This window comes from Drosophila nasuta, chromosome 2L (genome assembly GCF_023558535.2).
Source record: "Drosophila nasuta strain 15112-1781.00 chromosome 2L, ASM2355853v1, whole genome shotgun sequence".
In the NCBI taxonomy this organism is placed as follows: Eukaryota; Metazoa; Arthropoda; class Insecta; order Diptera; family Drosophilidae; genus Drosophila; species Drosophila nasuta.
Window position 1 is genome coordinate 13088314 of NC_083455.1, and position 14884 is coordinate 13103197.

Here is a 14884-nt window from a genome sequence, read left to right on the forward strand (position 1 = left end):
ATAATAATATTTGTAGACACTTTCAAACAAAACATGCTCTTTGCATAATAAACAAACATATAATAATATATATGGTAACACGAAATTTATTTAAGGTGCTTACACATATTTAATTGAACAATTTATAGCTCGAAATTTAAACATTATGCATTATACTTAATCATGCACTTACCAACTCATTTATCATAAAGAAAACCAAACAGTGTGAAACTGAAACAAACACATACACACACGCTTTGGCATATGGAAAAGCTGTAAGGTTTGCTGAAGAATAATTTATAAATGACAAAAGATTACAATAAAAATTCAAATTGCTTTAGACAAACAATTTGGTTGAGTTTTATTGTCCAAAGGGAATTTAAATATAAATAACGATAACCAATGGCGCGTAGGTAATCGAATGTTATCGAACCAGTACAAAGCGAGATATCGACAACATTTGTTTGCAGTGATACATTAATATATCGATAGTGTCTCCACTATGGTTACATCTCTACTATTGTTTACGTTTGGGAATTGTTTTGTTTTCTGGCATGCGGCAAGATGAATTATCGCAAATATTACACCTGGCAGTATCCGGAAACTCCCGAGGATGTAGCGTAAGATGACACAAAATCACAGGCGTAAGTTTAATAATAATGTTATGTTAAATATTCAATTAGGCCGCTGCTAGCTGAGCTCAAGGAATCGCTGGTAATCGTTGGCGTCATTGGGCGCTCCAAATGCGCGCAGGCCAACAAAATGTGCGCCTTTGACATGGAACCCGATGTGCCGACGTCTCCCTCAGATGGCCAAATACAATGTTACTACAAACCCGGCACCAATACGCTGCTGCTGCATTTTCAGACCACCCACGATGAAGCTGTAATGACGAAGCTGCTGCTCCAGCAGACTTCACTGCAGTTCGATAGCTTTTACGAGCAGATGCGTTGTCGATTCGTGCGTTCTATGCTGCTGGCGCTGCACATTTGCCACATACTAGTCTACGTAGAAACATCACTAACTTTTGATACATCTTTGGTTACCATTTTTCAACTCTTGAAGGTTGTGTGGGAGCAGCAAGTTCAAGAGTTTTTGCCACAGCTGCTCGGTGACGATGTGATAGGTGAACGTGGACGTCTGTGCGCGCCACGTATGCTGTTTCTATTCGAGAATTATCCAGCCGATGAGGAGCAGACCCGTGAAGCCATCTCAGCCTATGAATTTCGCACCGAAGATTGCATATATGAGTTGCTCCGACAGCACAACATTATCACCAATAATCCAAACAGTTCGCTACTGGCGTTGCCCAACAACAAACAGTTTGTGTTCTTCAATGCATACGAGCAGCTGCGACCGGATCATTTGCTATGCGCCATTGAACAACTGCAGCAAACTATGTTGAAGCCCGATGCCAAAGAGGAGGAAGAAGACTTGGAAATTCTTGCGTTGGCACCCTTTGAAGGGTTTGTTAAACCTTACGGCGAATTCTACGAAGCCAAAGAATCCGAGGAGCAGTTGTATCGAGAGCAGCATACTATTTGGCTATTTCTGCAACGTCATGTGCAGGATGCACTTGACGGTTGCTTCGATCGGGGCAGCTTCAAGCAGCTGTCACCGTTTACAGCACAATGTGTGCTAATGAAATATGAGAATTGGCACAAGGAATCGACCAGTTTGCATCAGCTGCTGCTGCAGAATGCCCAAGTCGAAGGTTACAGCAGCAGTAACGTGTCATATGTAAGCTTCGTTTAACTACTATACCATATTCACCTTACTTTAACTGTCTTCGTATTGCAGCAATGCTATTTGAGCAGCCTGGAAAAGTGTTTAAACTACGAAAGAAAGTAATTAGTCTTAGTCTTAACTGCCTCAATACCTTTTGCTGACGCTAATCCATTGCAGATTTTGGTCCCAGCTGAGCGAGCTGGGTTTGAAGAAGGGCATCTCTTGTTATAAACATGCAGCGCCTGCCATTTATGGCAACTCCATGCATCAGCAACTGCTCGCAGATGCCAAGCTTGTGCTAGAGGACGAAGGACGCGGTCCCTATACGGAGGCAGCGCTGCTCAAACTAAGCGAGGTGTGTGCCAAGTTTTGGCAGGATGGTCGCCAGCAATGCGAGCAGCTTAGTCTGCGTGGCAATCCCTGCACACAGCCCAAAGAGCTGCCACATGAGAAGCATTGCAGCGGCGTTGTGCACATTTCAAGTTGCAATTGTGGACGCACACAAGGCAGACGTGAGGATCCGTTTACGCTGCGCCAAGCGAACTACGAGTACTACGAACACATGGCCAGCATGTGTAATCTGTGTGTGAAGGTGAAAAAGTTCCAGTTCCCTGTATTTGCGCCATCGAGCAGCGAATATAGAGCAGCGGCCTTTGAGGCGGCATTTCCATCTCTGCTGCAAAGCAAAGGCAGGGATGAGCCAGCAGCTACTGCAGAGGAGCAGCTGCAAAGCGAGCTCAACTCGCAACAAGTGGAAGAGGATGAACGAAAGCAGCAGCAGCAACTGGAAGCAGAAGAGGAAGAGAAGCCACAGCATTCGCTTAACAATGGCTGCTCGCAACCTTTATCTGCCACGTATGGCTCCGACTTGAACATGTCGATTGCGGGCTTTGGTGACTCGTTGCGCGAGGGCGAAGTGGAAGACTCCACGGAGATTAGCTCGCAGATGTGTAGCAGCCTGGGCACCCAGAGCAGCACGCACAGCAGTCAGAGCAATTCCAGTGGCAGTGAGCTTGTGCTGCAGCTAAAACACGACACCGTCATTGATGAGTGCTGTGAATCACAAGCGGAGTCAACGGAGCCGCCAGCTCAGCTCAATGAACTGGCGTCCACCACGGAGTATTTGCCTGGCTTGGTGCACATCTCGAGTGGCTGCGAGCTGCTGCCCTTGTTTCCCAGCTGGTCGTTGGCTTGCGTTGGACCCAGTTCCATTTATAGTCACAACACCGGATTGCAGGAGCATTTCCAAAGTGGTTTTCTATCGGGTGCCAACTTTCTGCTCCCCTGGGATGTTCATGTGCGTCTCGTGCAACCGCACAAGCAGCCACAGCAATCGCAGCAGCACTCAACACAACAACAACAGCAACTCAATCACAAGAAGTCGCAACGCTATCGCAAACAGGGCGATCGAGTGGCACTTAAGATCTTTGTGGGCTTCGAGTATGAGTGTTCCCGTGGCCATCGGTTTATGATGTGCAGTCCGGATCGTGTGTTGCGCGGTGGTGCCGACATTGAACGCGACACCTGCATCAAGGTGGTGAACAACAATATGCCATTGTACTTCCCCTGTCCGTGTCGCGGTCAAAGCACTTTTCTGGCCCAACTGATGCGCATTCATGTGGTAACGCCCAAGGCGCCAGTTAACATCATTCTGGATCCCAAGGTGCTGGTGGGCAAGTATACCTTCACCCTGGGATGCAATATCTTGCCGCGTCTGTCGCAGAGCGCCTATTGGATCTTGAGATTGCCGAATGTGTATCAGGGTGATGATATGCTCATTGCTCCACCCCAAAAACTGGAGACTGATGAGATTATGTCGGGTGGTTGTCTGCTTGCTGGCATGTTTGGCATCGCCGAAACAGATGCAGCGGATGGCAACGAGGCAGGACAACTCTCGGGGCTAACTTTCACCAGACTTTAAGCTGTTATACACACGGCACTTTTGTAAATATAATGAAAACAATTTGTTATATCCATAAATTTAGTATAACAATAAATATTTTAAAAAATTCTATAACCGGGAATATATACTGATCTTCGCACATTTGAAAAAAAAAAACAACAAATTGTAGAACAGATCGTTTGAAAGTGGTTTTCTTGGGAACACAGTAAGAATGTAACACATTTATTCTGTATAAAACAGAAAATTTAACAACTACTCTTACCACTTTTGGAAAATTATAACAAATTGATCTTTTAAAAATTGATTTCTAACAGACACAGTAAGAATGTTATACATTGCGTGTATAACAGTTTCCGTGGATCTTTCCCCATAAGCTACAAATAAACATTTCCCATCACTAAATCTACGAAATAATGTACACAATTGTTGGTTTATGGTAACGATTAATGTAATCTCTTCAATGCTCTTGCTAAAATGAGCAGTTTTAATAATAATAATAATATGCGTGAAAATTCGTAATTCTTATGGGCTTGGTGGGGCAGGGATTTGGAAATGATGTGCCACAATTGGATATTGTGTAGATCATTCCAAAGATAAATCAGCATACATAGAAGTAGCTTAATACTAAATTATAATACCATTAATGTTTTTTAAGAGTTGGTGTAAGTTAAAAATTTCAGAGCTCCAACTGAATTGTTCTTAAATATAAATAGACATATACATATACATATAAATAAAGGAATACTTGGATAGTTTTCGAGTGATATGACAGATGAGGAGAGAAACTAATAATAGGTTTCGTATAATAATCAATTCGAGATGTCAGTGCTCTGTATAGTGCTGCAGTTTTGAAATGATAATGCTTGAATATCAATAGTGATAATAAGAACTATGGCCAAAAAAAAAAAGATGTTGCTTATTTTTTAAATTGAGTTCCACAGGCTGCTGCATGAGTGCCACAAGGAGTTGCTTCTGAATTATTACTTAGTGAACAAGGTGTTCCAATCAAGATTCTTGGTTCTTAATGAGTTCCAATTTGATTGTTCAGTTGGAAATGTTGAAAATATTATAAATACTTTTAAATTATTATAGAATCCTTCGTCGGTCCTTCCGCAGATAAATTCGAGATATTCATTTTAAATGTTGTTGAGCTGCTGGAAGAATTTCCACATTCAATTATCATTTAGACAAAAATCTAAGAACAATGTGTGAAGATCCAGAAATACGTCCTTAAAGCTTCACCTTCTAAAGGCTTTTTTTAACTTTGTAGATTTTCTTAATATTTCGAATATTGTTCTTATGAGCTCCACACGAATTTCGCAATTAAAATAGTGTCCACCAATACTCAAATGAATTCCAAAAATACGTTACAATTCAAATAGAATGGTTTGGGAACAACTTAATTGATTTCAATTAGAATTTCCTTATGGATTCTTTAAGGGTTCCACATCAATGTCCAGTTGGATTCCCTTCAATGAATTCCAGTTAAGCAAGACATCCACTCGCTTTCTCATTGCAACTTGTGCAGCACTTGCTCCACAGCTGTCGATGTCTAGACGTCCTCGCTGTAGATCTCCTCCTCGACTGCAAAGTCGTCGTGTTCAATGAAATCCCCGCAAACCTCCTCCTCGCAACCGACTTCCATGTCAGCAAAATCCTCAGGCATATCGTCGTAATACATGTCCGCATCCGTGACCAGCTGCTGGACCACATCATCATCCTCCTCTTCATCGTCCTCCTCATCATCCTCCGCTTCTTCCTCCTCTTCATCATCATCGTCCTCGACTTCATCATTGACCATTTGCTGCGCTGCTGCATTGGACTGCTGCTGGACCTCATCCTCTTCGTCCTCCTCCTCGTCATCGCCGTCCAGCTCATCCTCCTCATCCAACTCCTCTTCATCCTCCCCAGCCGAATCCATAGCAGGCAACTGTTGTTGCTGTTGATTCATTTGTTGCAACATCGACTGCACACGCTGCATATAGGCCTGCTGTTGAGCTTGTCGCTCCACTAAGCTGCACTTGCTCTGCGCATTCGGCGCCAGCGGCAACGTCGCTTGCTTCATGTTGTCCAACAGCGCCGTGTGCTCACGTGTCACGTGCAACGCCAACGCTGTGGCATCCGCATGGAGAGCACCACAAACAATGCACACCAAGGTTTCCCGTGGCGTCTGCATCACGTTGTTCATAGGCAGCTGTTGTTGATGCTGCTGCATAGCTGTCGGAGGATTGGGATTAGGAAGGGCGTCCATGGCATGGGCTTGAATGTGCTTATTGAGATACGCCTGCTGGCTGTAGGCTTTGCCACAAATGTGACAGGGAAAAGGCTTCTCGCCCGCATGGATCTTCATGTGGACACTCAAACTGGAGGCTTGGGTGAAACACTTGTCGCACAGCTTGCACTGGAACGGCTTCTCGCCGGTGTGAATGCGCATATGGATATTCAAGCTGCCAGACTGTGTGAAGGAGCGATCGCAAATGGAGCAGGTGAAGGGTTTCTCGCCCATGTGGCATTTCATATGCTGCACCAGCTCCGAGCTGGCGCGGAACGCTTGCCGACAGATGGCACACTGATACACCAGCTCCTGGGTATGCATGCGCATGTGTTCGTCCAGCAGCGCCTCCGCCTTAAACTCCCGCTCGCATTCGGGACAAACAAAGCTCTCAACGGGCGCCGAGTGAGATTTTTGATGCAACAGCAACGAGCTGTAGTTGATGAAGCCTTTGTCGCATTGCAGACACTGATGCGGTTTGCGCACCGCATGCGAACGCATGTGAACCATTAGGCTGCTGCTCTGGGTGAATGCCTTGGGGCAGAGTTCGCACTTGTAGGGCTTCTCGCCGCTGTGGATGCGTATGTGTGTGTTGAGGCTGCCAATGTGCGTGAATGTCTTCTGGCAGATGGAGCATTGAAACGGTTTGTTCGAGATGTGGGAACGCACATGCTTGGAAAGATCGCCTGCGTTCAAAAAGGATGCCTCACAATGTGTACACTGAAAGCACTTTTGACCATTGGCACCGAGCTGAGCAGCCACGGCGGAGGCGCTATGTGCATCCCCTAGAACGTTGGCCTTGCTGCGACGTCCGCGTCGTCGCTTGATGGGCAGCGTAAGTGCAGACGGTGGAGCAGAAACAAGGGAAGGCATGGCTAGGGCAGCTGGGGCAGCAACGGGAACTGGCGTTATGCTGAGCGACAATGATGGTTGCAGCAGTATGATGGAGGTGGACTCGCGGGGATCAGCTGTCTGCAACTGATACTCGTTGGGGTGCGAACCGGGCAGCAGACCACGCAGCGGATGCAACTCCTGTGGAAAGCTGTGCTCTTGGAGGCGACTCTGTAGCTGCTGCTGTCGGCTCTGCTCCTGAAGGCGACTGTGCTGTTCCTGTAGGTAGTTCTGCTGCTCCTGCAGCAGGTTCTGAGCAAGTGGTCGTCCTTGTGGCGCCTGTAGACGACTCTGCTGCTCTTGGAGACGGCTCTGCGCCTCTTGATGACTCCGCTGTTGCTCTTGAAGGCGACTCTGTTGCTCTTGGAGGCGATTCTGTTGCTCTTGTATCAAACTCTGCTGCGTATTCGAGTTGGAATTGCTGCCGGGAGCGCTACTGCTGTTGCTGTTGCTATTGGAGCTACTCTCGGTGGAGCTGTTGGAGCTGCTGCTGTTGCTGGAACTGCTGCTACTATCGCTATCATTGCCATCGTTCTCATTATCATTGTCACTCTCATCCGCATCGCTTTGCTGCTCCACGTCCTCTCCTTCCGCCTCCTCCTCCGATTCAGGAGATTCAGCGCCAGGTTGCGATGCTTCTGCTGCCACTTCCAGTTCGCACAGCGGCTCAAATATCCAGCTGTAATCAGTGGTATCATCCTCGGCCGCCTGCTCAGCAGCCAAACGTTGTCGCTGCTCTAGGTGTGGTCCTTCCCTTACATCCTGCTGCTGCACTGTATCATTTGGATGCTTACTGTTCATGTGCTGATACAGCGACAGGGGATGCACAAAATACTCCGAGCAGCACATGCAATGAAACGTTAAATCTGGTGGCTCTGCTTTCGGTGGCTGCGGCGTCGGTGCCGGCGTCAACAGCGGCTGGCAGAGTATGGGCGTTATGGTGAGCGGCAGATGGTGATAGGCATTCTTCAGCTGCACGGCCATCGTTGCGGTTTATAAGGCTGCAAACATAAATAAGACTTTAATTCATAAAATTCCTTTGCATATCCTGCATGCAAACCTAACCTCACATTCAGGATCCCAACTAACAATAGAATTCTGTGTAGACATTGCTGGATCTACTACCCAAGAACTTGAGTGTGGAGACTTTCGATGTTGCTAGTTGGGATCTGCTTAATTACAATGTGTAGACTTTGCAGCTGGCATCCTGCTTGCACCAATGGGACAGCAAATTACCAATTACTATTTGCTTTATTTGTTTGCACTTAATTTACCCCTCGTACTCGCACTCACACTCATAACACCCTCTCGCTCGCACTTGCACTCGTAATGCTAGCCGCAGCACAAAGTAAAAGTATTATTTGTGCTACATACATACTAAGTACACACTTAAGTGTGTACATATCACATACTCACACACACACACACAAACAACACTTAAGCATACATAAACATGTATGTATATGCATATGTTAATTTAATATGTGGGTAAAAATCAATTTCCGGTTCAACTTACCTTTTGGTTGTGTGTTTTTGTTTGCTTGTGTGTATATTTTATTTCCTAATAACGTTCTTCTTGCGTTTTTCTGTATTAACAATTCTTTCTAGCTGCCATTTAACGTTGCTCTGGCATTCATATAAACTATACATGTGATTATTTTAACTGCTCCACCATCAAATACAGGTTTTCTTTTTGTTTTTTGTTTGCTACTTATTTACACAATGTATTCGACTGTTGTCCCTCATATTTCTTGTTGTTCGATGCAATTTTTATGCATTTCACACGCACACATTCACTTATCTGCTTGCTTTTCAATTGCGCTGCTCGGCCAATTGACCGAAACATGAGCAATTACATTACGGTTGCAAACAGAAAAAAACAAGTCCTTTACAATTGGTGTTACAACAAAATAATACAAAACGACGCTTACTTATTGCGATGTGCTTGCACGTTACAATTAGCATGACGAACAAGTAGTGGTACACTGTCAGACACAGCGGTCGAAATTTCGATAGGCATCTCTTATTAATTTTATTTACAGAAGGCAGGTAAAATTCCTTTGAATTTACGGTTTCTAGTAATATAAAATACACAATATTTCCCTATATTTATATATATATATATTTTATATATTTAATAAATTGCAAGTGTGCTGCGCTGTTTACTTTGGCTGCAGCTTTTGAGCAGCATACCTTTCACTTAGGTATATTTTCTGGTATTATTTTGCTGACTGTTTTTTACCGCTAAAAGTGTTGTCACACTTGCGGAACAGTGTTGCCCCAAGTACTGCCAATTTTGTGTCCCGGCATTTTTGTCGCGTGCCAAACAATCTTGCTGTTAGTTTATTATATAGCAAAACGTATTTAAAGTGTATTTAATTATTGAGCCATGGACAGTTCGTATCAGGCGCGACGAGGCGGCCTACTGCGGCAGCCACTAAACAGCACCAGCCACAATCAGACACATAATCTATCAATAACACTGCTGCCCGAGGAACAAGAAATGCTGCGCAACACAAGTGTTGGAGCCCTAGGGCTCCAAAGCCGCCTGCAACGCAGCACGTATAACCCATTGCAAGATGTGAGCAGCCTGAGTGGCGACACCTCCCAAATGCTTGAAGACATGGATGATGCGGATCGTGGACGCAGCAAAATCGATGCACTTTTCACCCAGTTTCTTGAAGTGCTCCAGGCGCATAACAACGACAACGAAACGCTGGATGTGGTGCAACAGCTGGCCCAAGCTTGCAGCCAAGTCGTTGAGCAACTGGAGCTGGAAATGCAACGTGGTGTGGGCGGTAGTCAAGGTGCCAAGCAGCGTGAACAAAGCATTCAATGGTTAAAACAAGAAATCAACACTTGGCGTCTGCTTCATGCGCTCTACTATGATCGTCTGTTGCTACAAAACGATCAGCAAGCGGATGAGGATATGCAGGATGGTCCAATGTTGGGTGGCAGCGAGAAAGAAGTGATACAACAGCTATATGCCATAAATGCGCCTTTAAGGGAATATCAATTAGTTGTGGATTGGCTGGAGAAGAGCTATGATCAGCATCAGCATCAATCGATGGCGCTGCAATCGCACGATCGCATGATGGCCTGGGAGAACACACTGTTCCAGCTGGAGAATATGCAAGGCGCTGCGTTTGGGCGCCGTGGTGACGATATCTGCAAGCAACTGGATCCTGATGCTCCGGTGCGAGAGAAGCAGCCACTACATGCCCTCGATATGGAGGATAATGCACGATTATCGCGGGCCATTTTCGCTGCCATACGCAGCGGACACATCGAAGATGCGCTGAAGCTTTGCAAGCATTATGGACAGACTTGGCGTGCTGCAATTTTGGAGGGTTGGCGGCTGCACGAAGATCCCAACTATGAGCAGCATGGCAGCAGCTTAACCGGTGGCGGCCACGAGAAGCTGCCCATTGAAGGCAATCCACGACGTGATGTGTGGAAACGTTGCGCCTGGTTGCTGGCGGATTCCAAGAAATACGATGAATATACACGCGCCACAGCGGGCATTTTTTGTGGACATCTGGGAGCATTGCAGACGCTGCTCCAGGGCAGCTGGCAGGATCTGTTATGGGCTTATATCAAGGTGCAGATCGATATACGTGTGGAAAGCGAGATTCGTGGTTGCTGCCTGAAGCGCTATCAACCCATGCCCGATGAATATTGGAATGGCAAGATGACGCTGGAGCAAATCTTTGATGAGCTGCATGTGGCCAAAGATGTCGGTGTTAGAGACTATGCACAAGGACAACTGGGCGTCATACAACAGCATCTAATCTTGGATACTTGTGGCGAACTGTTGCAGCACATGTGTCGCTGGCTGGACAAGGAGCAGGGACAATTGCAGCCACATCAATTGAGGTTTATGGCGCACATTGTGCTCTTTATGCGGCAAATTGGACGCATCGAACAGACGGCACAACAGCAGCTGGCGGAACGCATCATTGCCGCCTATGTGGAGGCGTTGATACAACGCGAGCAGCCCACCGAGATTGCTTATTATTCCGCGGGTTTGTCCAACAAGCTGCAGGTGCAGTTGTACTCCAAATTCTTGTCGCAATTGGAAAATAAGCGTGAGCGAGAACTTGCGTTGGATGCCGCTTTGCAAGCGGGTTTGGATGTGGAGCAGATCACCAGGCACACGGTAGAAACTATACGCTTGGCAAGCACACCACCTACAGCATTAGGTGCGCCACTGGCTGGCGAAGTCTCGGCATCGGATCGTCGCAAGATTCAATCGCTTGAGTATTTAACGCATCTGATGGAGCAGCGTGGCGAACTCGTTTGGCAGGCGAATGCCATGATGCGACACTATTTGGCCAGCCAAAAGCTGGAGTGTGTGCGTCTCGCCTTTGCCATGGTGCCACATGACCTCATCAACCAGCTGATCAAAATCTATGGTTCGCTCGACAATTTGCCGGCGCGTGAAGAATGCAGTCTCAAGGAGTATCTCTGCTACAATGTCTATTTGATGGGCATCAATAGCTTTAATGAGTGGACACGTTTGCAGCAGACGCAGCCACAACCGCCGCAGCAATCCGGCCAGAAGTTGGGGCAGGAGAACTTTACGGAGCGCATGAATGCGGAGCACAAAGAGCAAACTTATCGCTCGGAGCTGGCACGCTGGCAGCAGAAACTCAAGGAGCAGTCAAAGGGTAAATTATATACTTTAATTACAATTTATGAAATGACTTCAGTAATACGTTTATCATTACAGCCACCACTGATGCCTTGTTTAATGTGCTGCTATTTCCCGAGAAGGGTTGGCTCAACGATCCCTTCGTCTCCAAGCCGCCCGAGAATGCGGCCTCGCTGCACTGGGAGCATCGTCAACTGCAGCTGGAGAAGCTACGCTCCATATGCCTGCCCGAAGTCGCTTTGCTGCTTCACGAGGTGTTGCTGAAATCCGGTGACTATGCGGGTTGTGTGCGGCTGGCGGATGAGATAGCGGACGAACGGCGACAGCTTTATAAGGTGTACACCAAGCATAAGCTGGCCGAGTTGCTGGCCAAGATTGCCGATGCATCGTTGCTGCTGCTGAACAACAAACTGGATCCCTGGGGTTATCCCATAACAGCTTAATCACATTTCTTTGCGCGATTTATTATTAAACATTTATTAAGGACTTGTATCACTTACAATGCTAAAGGACTTGGGTTGGGGAGATGGATTAATTAATTCATGTGGTGGCCTCATTGCTCGCTTGAACATCATCGCTGCCATTGCTGTGCTTCAGCAGATAACCGGCCAGGAATTTAATGGGATCGCTGGGACGTTCACGAGCCAGCGTCTGGAGGCCATGGAGCAGCACTGGTGCCACTGTTTGATCCAAATATTGGCGAGTTGGCAATGCGCTGGGATCACTGCGTACTATTGGTGCTGTCGTTGGTGCTGTCGTTGCTGCTGCTGCTGTTGTTGCTGCTGTGGCCGCATTGTTTGGTTTCTTTGCCGGTGGCGGCGCTTGTCCACTGGCTGCTGATGTGCTAGATGCTGCTGATACTGTAGTGGCCGCAGCTCCTCCAACTCCTGCATTGCTATTATTGGCATTAGTATTGCTTGTTGTTGTAGTGGCGGCTGCTGATGAAACGGCGACGCTTCCCGCCGGACTTGTTGTTGCCTGTTGTGCAGCACTGTTGGCAGCGGCTGCAGCGTTACTGGTTTCTTTGGTGGCTTCCGCGGTGGGTGTGGTATTTGTGGGCGTCGTTGAAGACTCAACCTCGACCTTGACCTCCATAGTTGCAAATTTAATTGAACAATAAGAATTTCAGTCGCGTCTTTCGCCAGCAGTTGGTCCAGTTGATTGCGGTCATATGTTGAACTAATTTTTTTCTTTGGCACGGTCACTCTGCTAATCTGCTCTACCATCCGATAAGTTTCCGCAAATAAGCGACGGTCACATGCGACCGATAACGATAACTAGGTTTATTTATTTACATTTTATTTTTCGGCCAACACAGCGCTGCAGCTATTTGTTTTAAAATGAGTGCACGCAGCTTGCGACAGCGGCCACAGCGCAAAGTTGGAGAGGCAGCAGACGATAACACTGGTGGGGAAGCGGATAAAACGAAGCGGCGAGGCAAAAAGAAAGGCTGCTACTACGGCAACAAAAACACCATCTATGATGAATATGGTAATATCAGAGCGTCTGGTTTGGATGTCTGCGATTGCATGAACGAGCTTTGCGATGGCTGCTGGATGGAATGTGGTAATTGTGGCTCTACGCGTTGTGGTCCACAATGTCGTGTAAATCGTAAATTCTTCTATGAAAGCTTCGATCATGACGGCAAGGCTCTAACTATTGTAAACAAACATATGACTGGCAAAGTGTGAAGTGGAGTCTCTAAATTGCAATTTTGTTTTATAAAATTAGCAGTATAAAAAAGCTCTTCGTAGCGTCCAATAATTATAGATGTATGTAAATTTAATTTCGAATAAATAAAAAACTGTGCTTCATAAGTTTCAAAGTATGCTTTATCGAGAAGTGCTGTAAAACTGTGCTTTATTTATTCAATAACAAATTTAAAATTTTCAGAGGAAATTCTTGGAAATGGTAAAATTTATGCTTAACTTAAATAATTACAACAATGAATGAAAAATTCATGATTAGGAGGGATTATCTTCTATACATTTCGGATACTATCAAATATTTATTTTTTTTTAGCAATTATATGCAAATATTCGGAAAAACTTTATTTATCGATAACTATTTTCAAACTGTGATTAATCTGCTTTTCTGTTTCTGCCTCAAATTTTATTTATTTTACAACGAAATTGCTTGAAGTTGTAAAAAGTGTGCTTATTTATATAGAATGCAATACTTTTCATTTATGATTAGTAAGCATTTCTTTTTTTTGTATTTCGATAACTGACAGTCATGATTGCCGATAACCTTCACCGCTAGCACCACGTACATCTCTATCAACGAGCAGCCCTCATCGGGGTGCTGAAAAAAAAAACTTAATTAATAAATTGCACTTAAGTTAAGTACTTCGACAAAGATCCGTAAAAGATGACGGAACTGCTTATTGATCCCGATATCCGCGTTTGGGTCTTTCTGCCCATCGTACTCATCACATTTCTAGTCGGCATTGTGCGCCATTATGTCTCCATTCTGATATCCACACAAAAGAAGGCCGAAATGACCCAAATCATGGACAGGTGAGCGCAAGGTTCAACTATGATTGATTTGACAACTAGTTGACTCAATAACTCTGTTTGCAGTCAAGCGATGATACGCGCCCGTTTGCTGCGCGAAAATGGCAAATATTTGAGCGCCCAATCCTTCTCCATGCGCAAGAACTTCTTCAATAATGAGGAGACGGGCTACTTCAAGACCCAGAAACGTGCTCCAGTTGCCCAAAACTCATCGGCCATGTTGACGGACATGGTCAAGGGTAATTTCATCAATGTGCTGCCCATGGTTGTGATTGGTGGCTGGATCAATTGGATGTTCTCTGGTTTCGTGACCACCAAAGTGCCATTCCCCTTGACGTTGCGCTTCAAACCGATGTTACAGCGTGGCGTTGAACTTGCATCATTAGACGCCGCCTGGGTATCGTCGGCATCCTGGTATTTCCTTAATGTCTTTGGCTTGCGCTCCATTTATACATTGGTGCTGGGCGAGAATAATCATGCGGATCAGACACAAGCCCAAGCGGATGCTATGACTGGAGCAGCGATGACCATGCCACAGGATCCCAAGGCGGCATTTAAGGCCGAGTGGGAGGCACTGGAGATCACGGAGTACAACAATGCGTTGAAGAATATCGATGCAGATATGTTGAGCATGGCGAATGAAGCCATCGCATCCTAGCCTAGTTAACTGCGTAACTAAGATTAAACTACTAGCAAAATTTAATCGACGTAATTTAACAGAACAAAAAAAGAAAGTACATTTGTTTTTAGTCAAGCATTTTTTGCATTCAATAAACTTTTAATGCGAATTATCACATTTTTTGTTACAATTGAATGCAGTTTGAATGTTGTTGCGATTATTCTATGTTATTTTCAGATTTCCAAATAATTAACCTTTACTGTATTACATTTGAATAAACTTCACAGCCAAGGGCAATAAATATATTGCTATTATTAAGTAG

The 14884-nt window shown here is 45.5% G+C and overlaps 6 protein-coding genes across 7 annotated transcripts; 4 read left to right on the forward strand and 2 right to left on the reverse strand.

Moving 5' to 3' along the window:
• Window positions 1-472: 472 nt before the first annotated feature.
• Window positions 473-3744, forward strand: LOC132797292 (nonsense-mediated mRNA decay factor SMG8). The gene is made up of 4 exons (XM_060808964.1): window positions 473-599; window positions 663-1719; window positions 1780-1826; window positions 1885-3744. The coding sequence occupies exons 1-4, from the start codon at window positions 544-546 to the stop codon at window positions 3626-3628; spliced, it is 2904 nt and encodes a 967-aa protein (XP_060664947.1). The 5' UTR covers window positions 473-543; the 3' UTR covers window positions 3629-3744.
• A 289-nt stretch (window positions 3745-4033) lies between these two features.
• On the reverse strand, window positions 4034-8724 carry LOC132797309 (zinc finger protein 34). Of its 2 annotated transcripts, none has more exons than XM_060808986.1 (2): window positions 8290-8724; window positions 4034-7774 (listed from the first exon to the last, which is right to left on the reverse strand). In XM_060808986.1, the coding sequence occupies exon 2, from the start codon at window positions 7755-7757 to the stop codon at window positions 5163-5165; it is 2595 nt and encodes an 864-aa protein (XP_060664969.1). In that variant the 5' UTR covers window positions 7758-7774; window positions 8290-8724; the 3' UTR covers window positions 4034-5162. The 2 variants fall into 2 exon arrangements, with proteins under 2 accessions (XP_060664969.1, XP_060664977.1); XM_060808994.1 differs by lacking the exon at window positions 8290-8724 and adding an exon at window positions 7839-7856.
• A 309-nt stretch (window positions 8725-9033) lies between these two features.
• On the forward strand, window positions 9034-11912 carry LOC132797297 (nuclear pore complex protein Nup107). Its single transcript, XM_060808975.1, has 2 exons — window positions 9034-11443; window positions 11506-11912. The coding sequence occupies exons 1-2, from the start codon at window positions 9163-9165 to the stop codon at window positions 11868-11870; spliced, it is 2646 nt and encodes an 881-aa protein (XP_060664958.1). The 5' UTR covers window positions 9034-9162; the 3' UTR covers window positions 11871-11912.
• LOC132797349 (protein dpy-30 homolog) lies at window positions 11878-12650 on the reverse strand. Its single transcript, XM_060809072.1, has one exon. The coding sequence runs from the start codon at window positions 12520-12522 to the stop codon at window positions 11968-11970; it is 555 nt and encodes a 184-aa protein (XP_060665055.1). The 5' UTR covers window positions 12523-12650; the 3' UTR covers window positions 11878-11967.
• A 39-nt stretch (window positions 12651-12689) lies between these two features.
• Window positions 12690-13244, forward strand: LOC132797377 (ARL14 effector protein). Its single transcript, XM_060809114.1, has one exon. It carries the CDS (start codon window positions 12768-12770, stop codon window positions 13116-13118), a length of 351 nt encoding a protein of 116 aa, XP_060665097.1. The 5' UTR covers window positions 12690-12767; the 3' UTR covers window positions 13119-13244.
• Window positions 13245-13610: 366 nt separating this feature from the next.
• Window positions 13611-14739, forward strand: LOC132797343 (ER membrane protein complex subunit 3). The gene is made up of 2 exons (XM_060809060.1): window positions 13611-13946; window positions 14010-14739. Exons 1-2 carry the CDS (start codon window positions 13798-13800, stop codon window positions 14599-14601), a joined length of 741 nt encoding a protein of 246 aa, XP_060665043.1. The 5' UTR covers window positions 13611-13797; the 3' UTR covers window positions 14602-14739.
• Window positions 14740-14884: the final 145 nt, after the last annotated feature.

Bases quoted from the DNA above. Each gene is read 5' to 3' on its own strand.
- LOC132797349 (XM_060809072.1), bottom strand. From the start codon at position 12,522: ATGGAGGTCAAGGTCGAGGTTGAGTCTTCAACGACGCCCACAAATACC.
- LOC132797377 (XM_060809114.1), top strand. From the start codon at position 12,768: ATGAGTGCACGCAGCTTGCGACAGCGGCCACAGCGCAAAGTTGGAGAG.
- LOC132797292 (XM_060808964.1), top strand. From the start codon at position 544: ATGAATTATCGCAAATATTACACCTGGCAGTATCCGGAAACTCCCGAG. The intron at 600-662 runs GTAAGATGACAC...ATATTCAATTAG, and splicing joins GAAACTCCCGAGGATGTAGC to GCCGCTGCTAGCTGAGCTCA. The intron at 1,720-1,779 runs GTAAGCTTCGTT...TTCGTATTGCAG, and splicing joins GCAGCAGTAACGTGTCATAT to CAATGCTATTTGAGCAGCCT.
- LOC132797297 (XM_060808975.1), top strand. From the start codon at position 9,163: ATGGACAGTTCGTATCAGGCGCGACGAGGCGGCCTACTGCGGCAGCCA. The intron at 11,444-11,505 runs GTAAATTATATA...TTATCATTACAG, and splicing joins ACTCAAGGAGCAGTCAAAGG to CCACCACTGATGCCTTGTTT.
- LOC132797309 (XM_060808986.1), bottom strand. From the start codon at position 7,757: ATGGCCGTGCAGCTGAAGAATGCCTATCACCATCTGCCGCTCACCATA.
- LOC132797343 (XM_060809060.1), top strand. From the start codon at position 13,798: ATGACGGAACTGCTTATTGATCCCGATATCCGCGTTTGGGTCTTTCTG. The intron at 13,947-14,009 runs GTGAGCGCAAGG...CTCTGTTTGCAG, and splicing joins ATGACCCAAATCATGGACAG to TCAAGCGATGATACGCGCCC.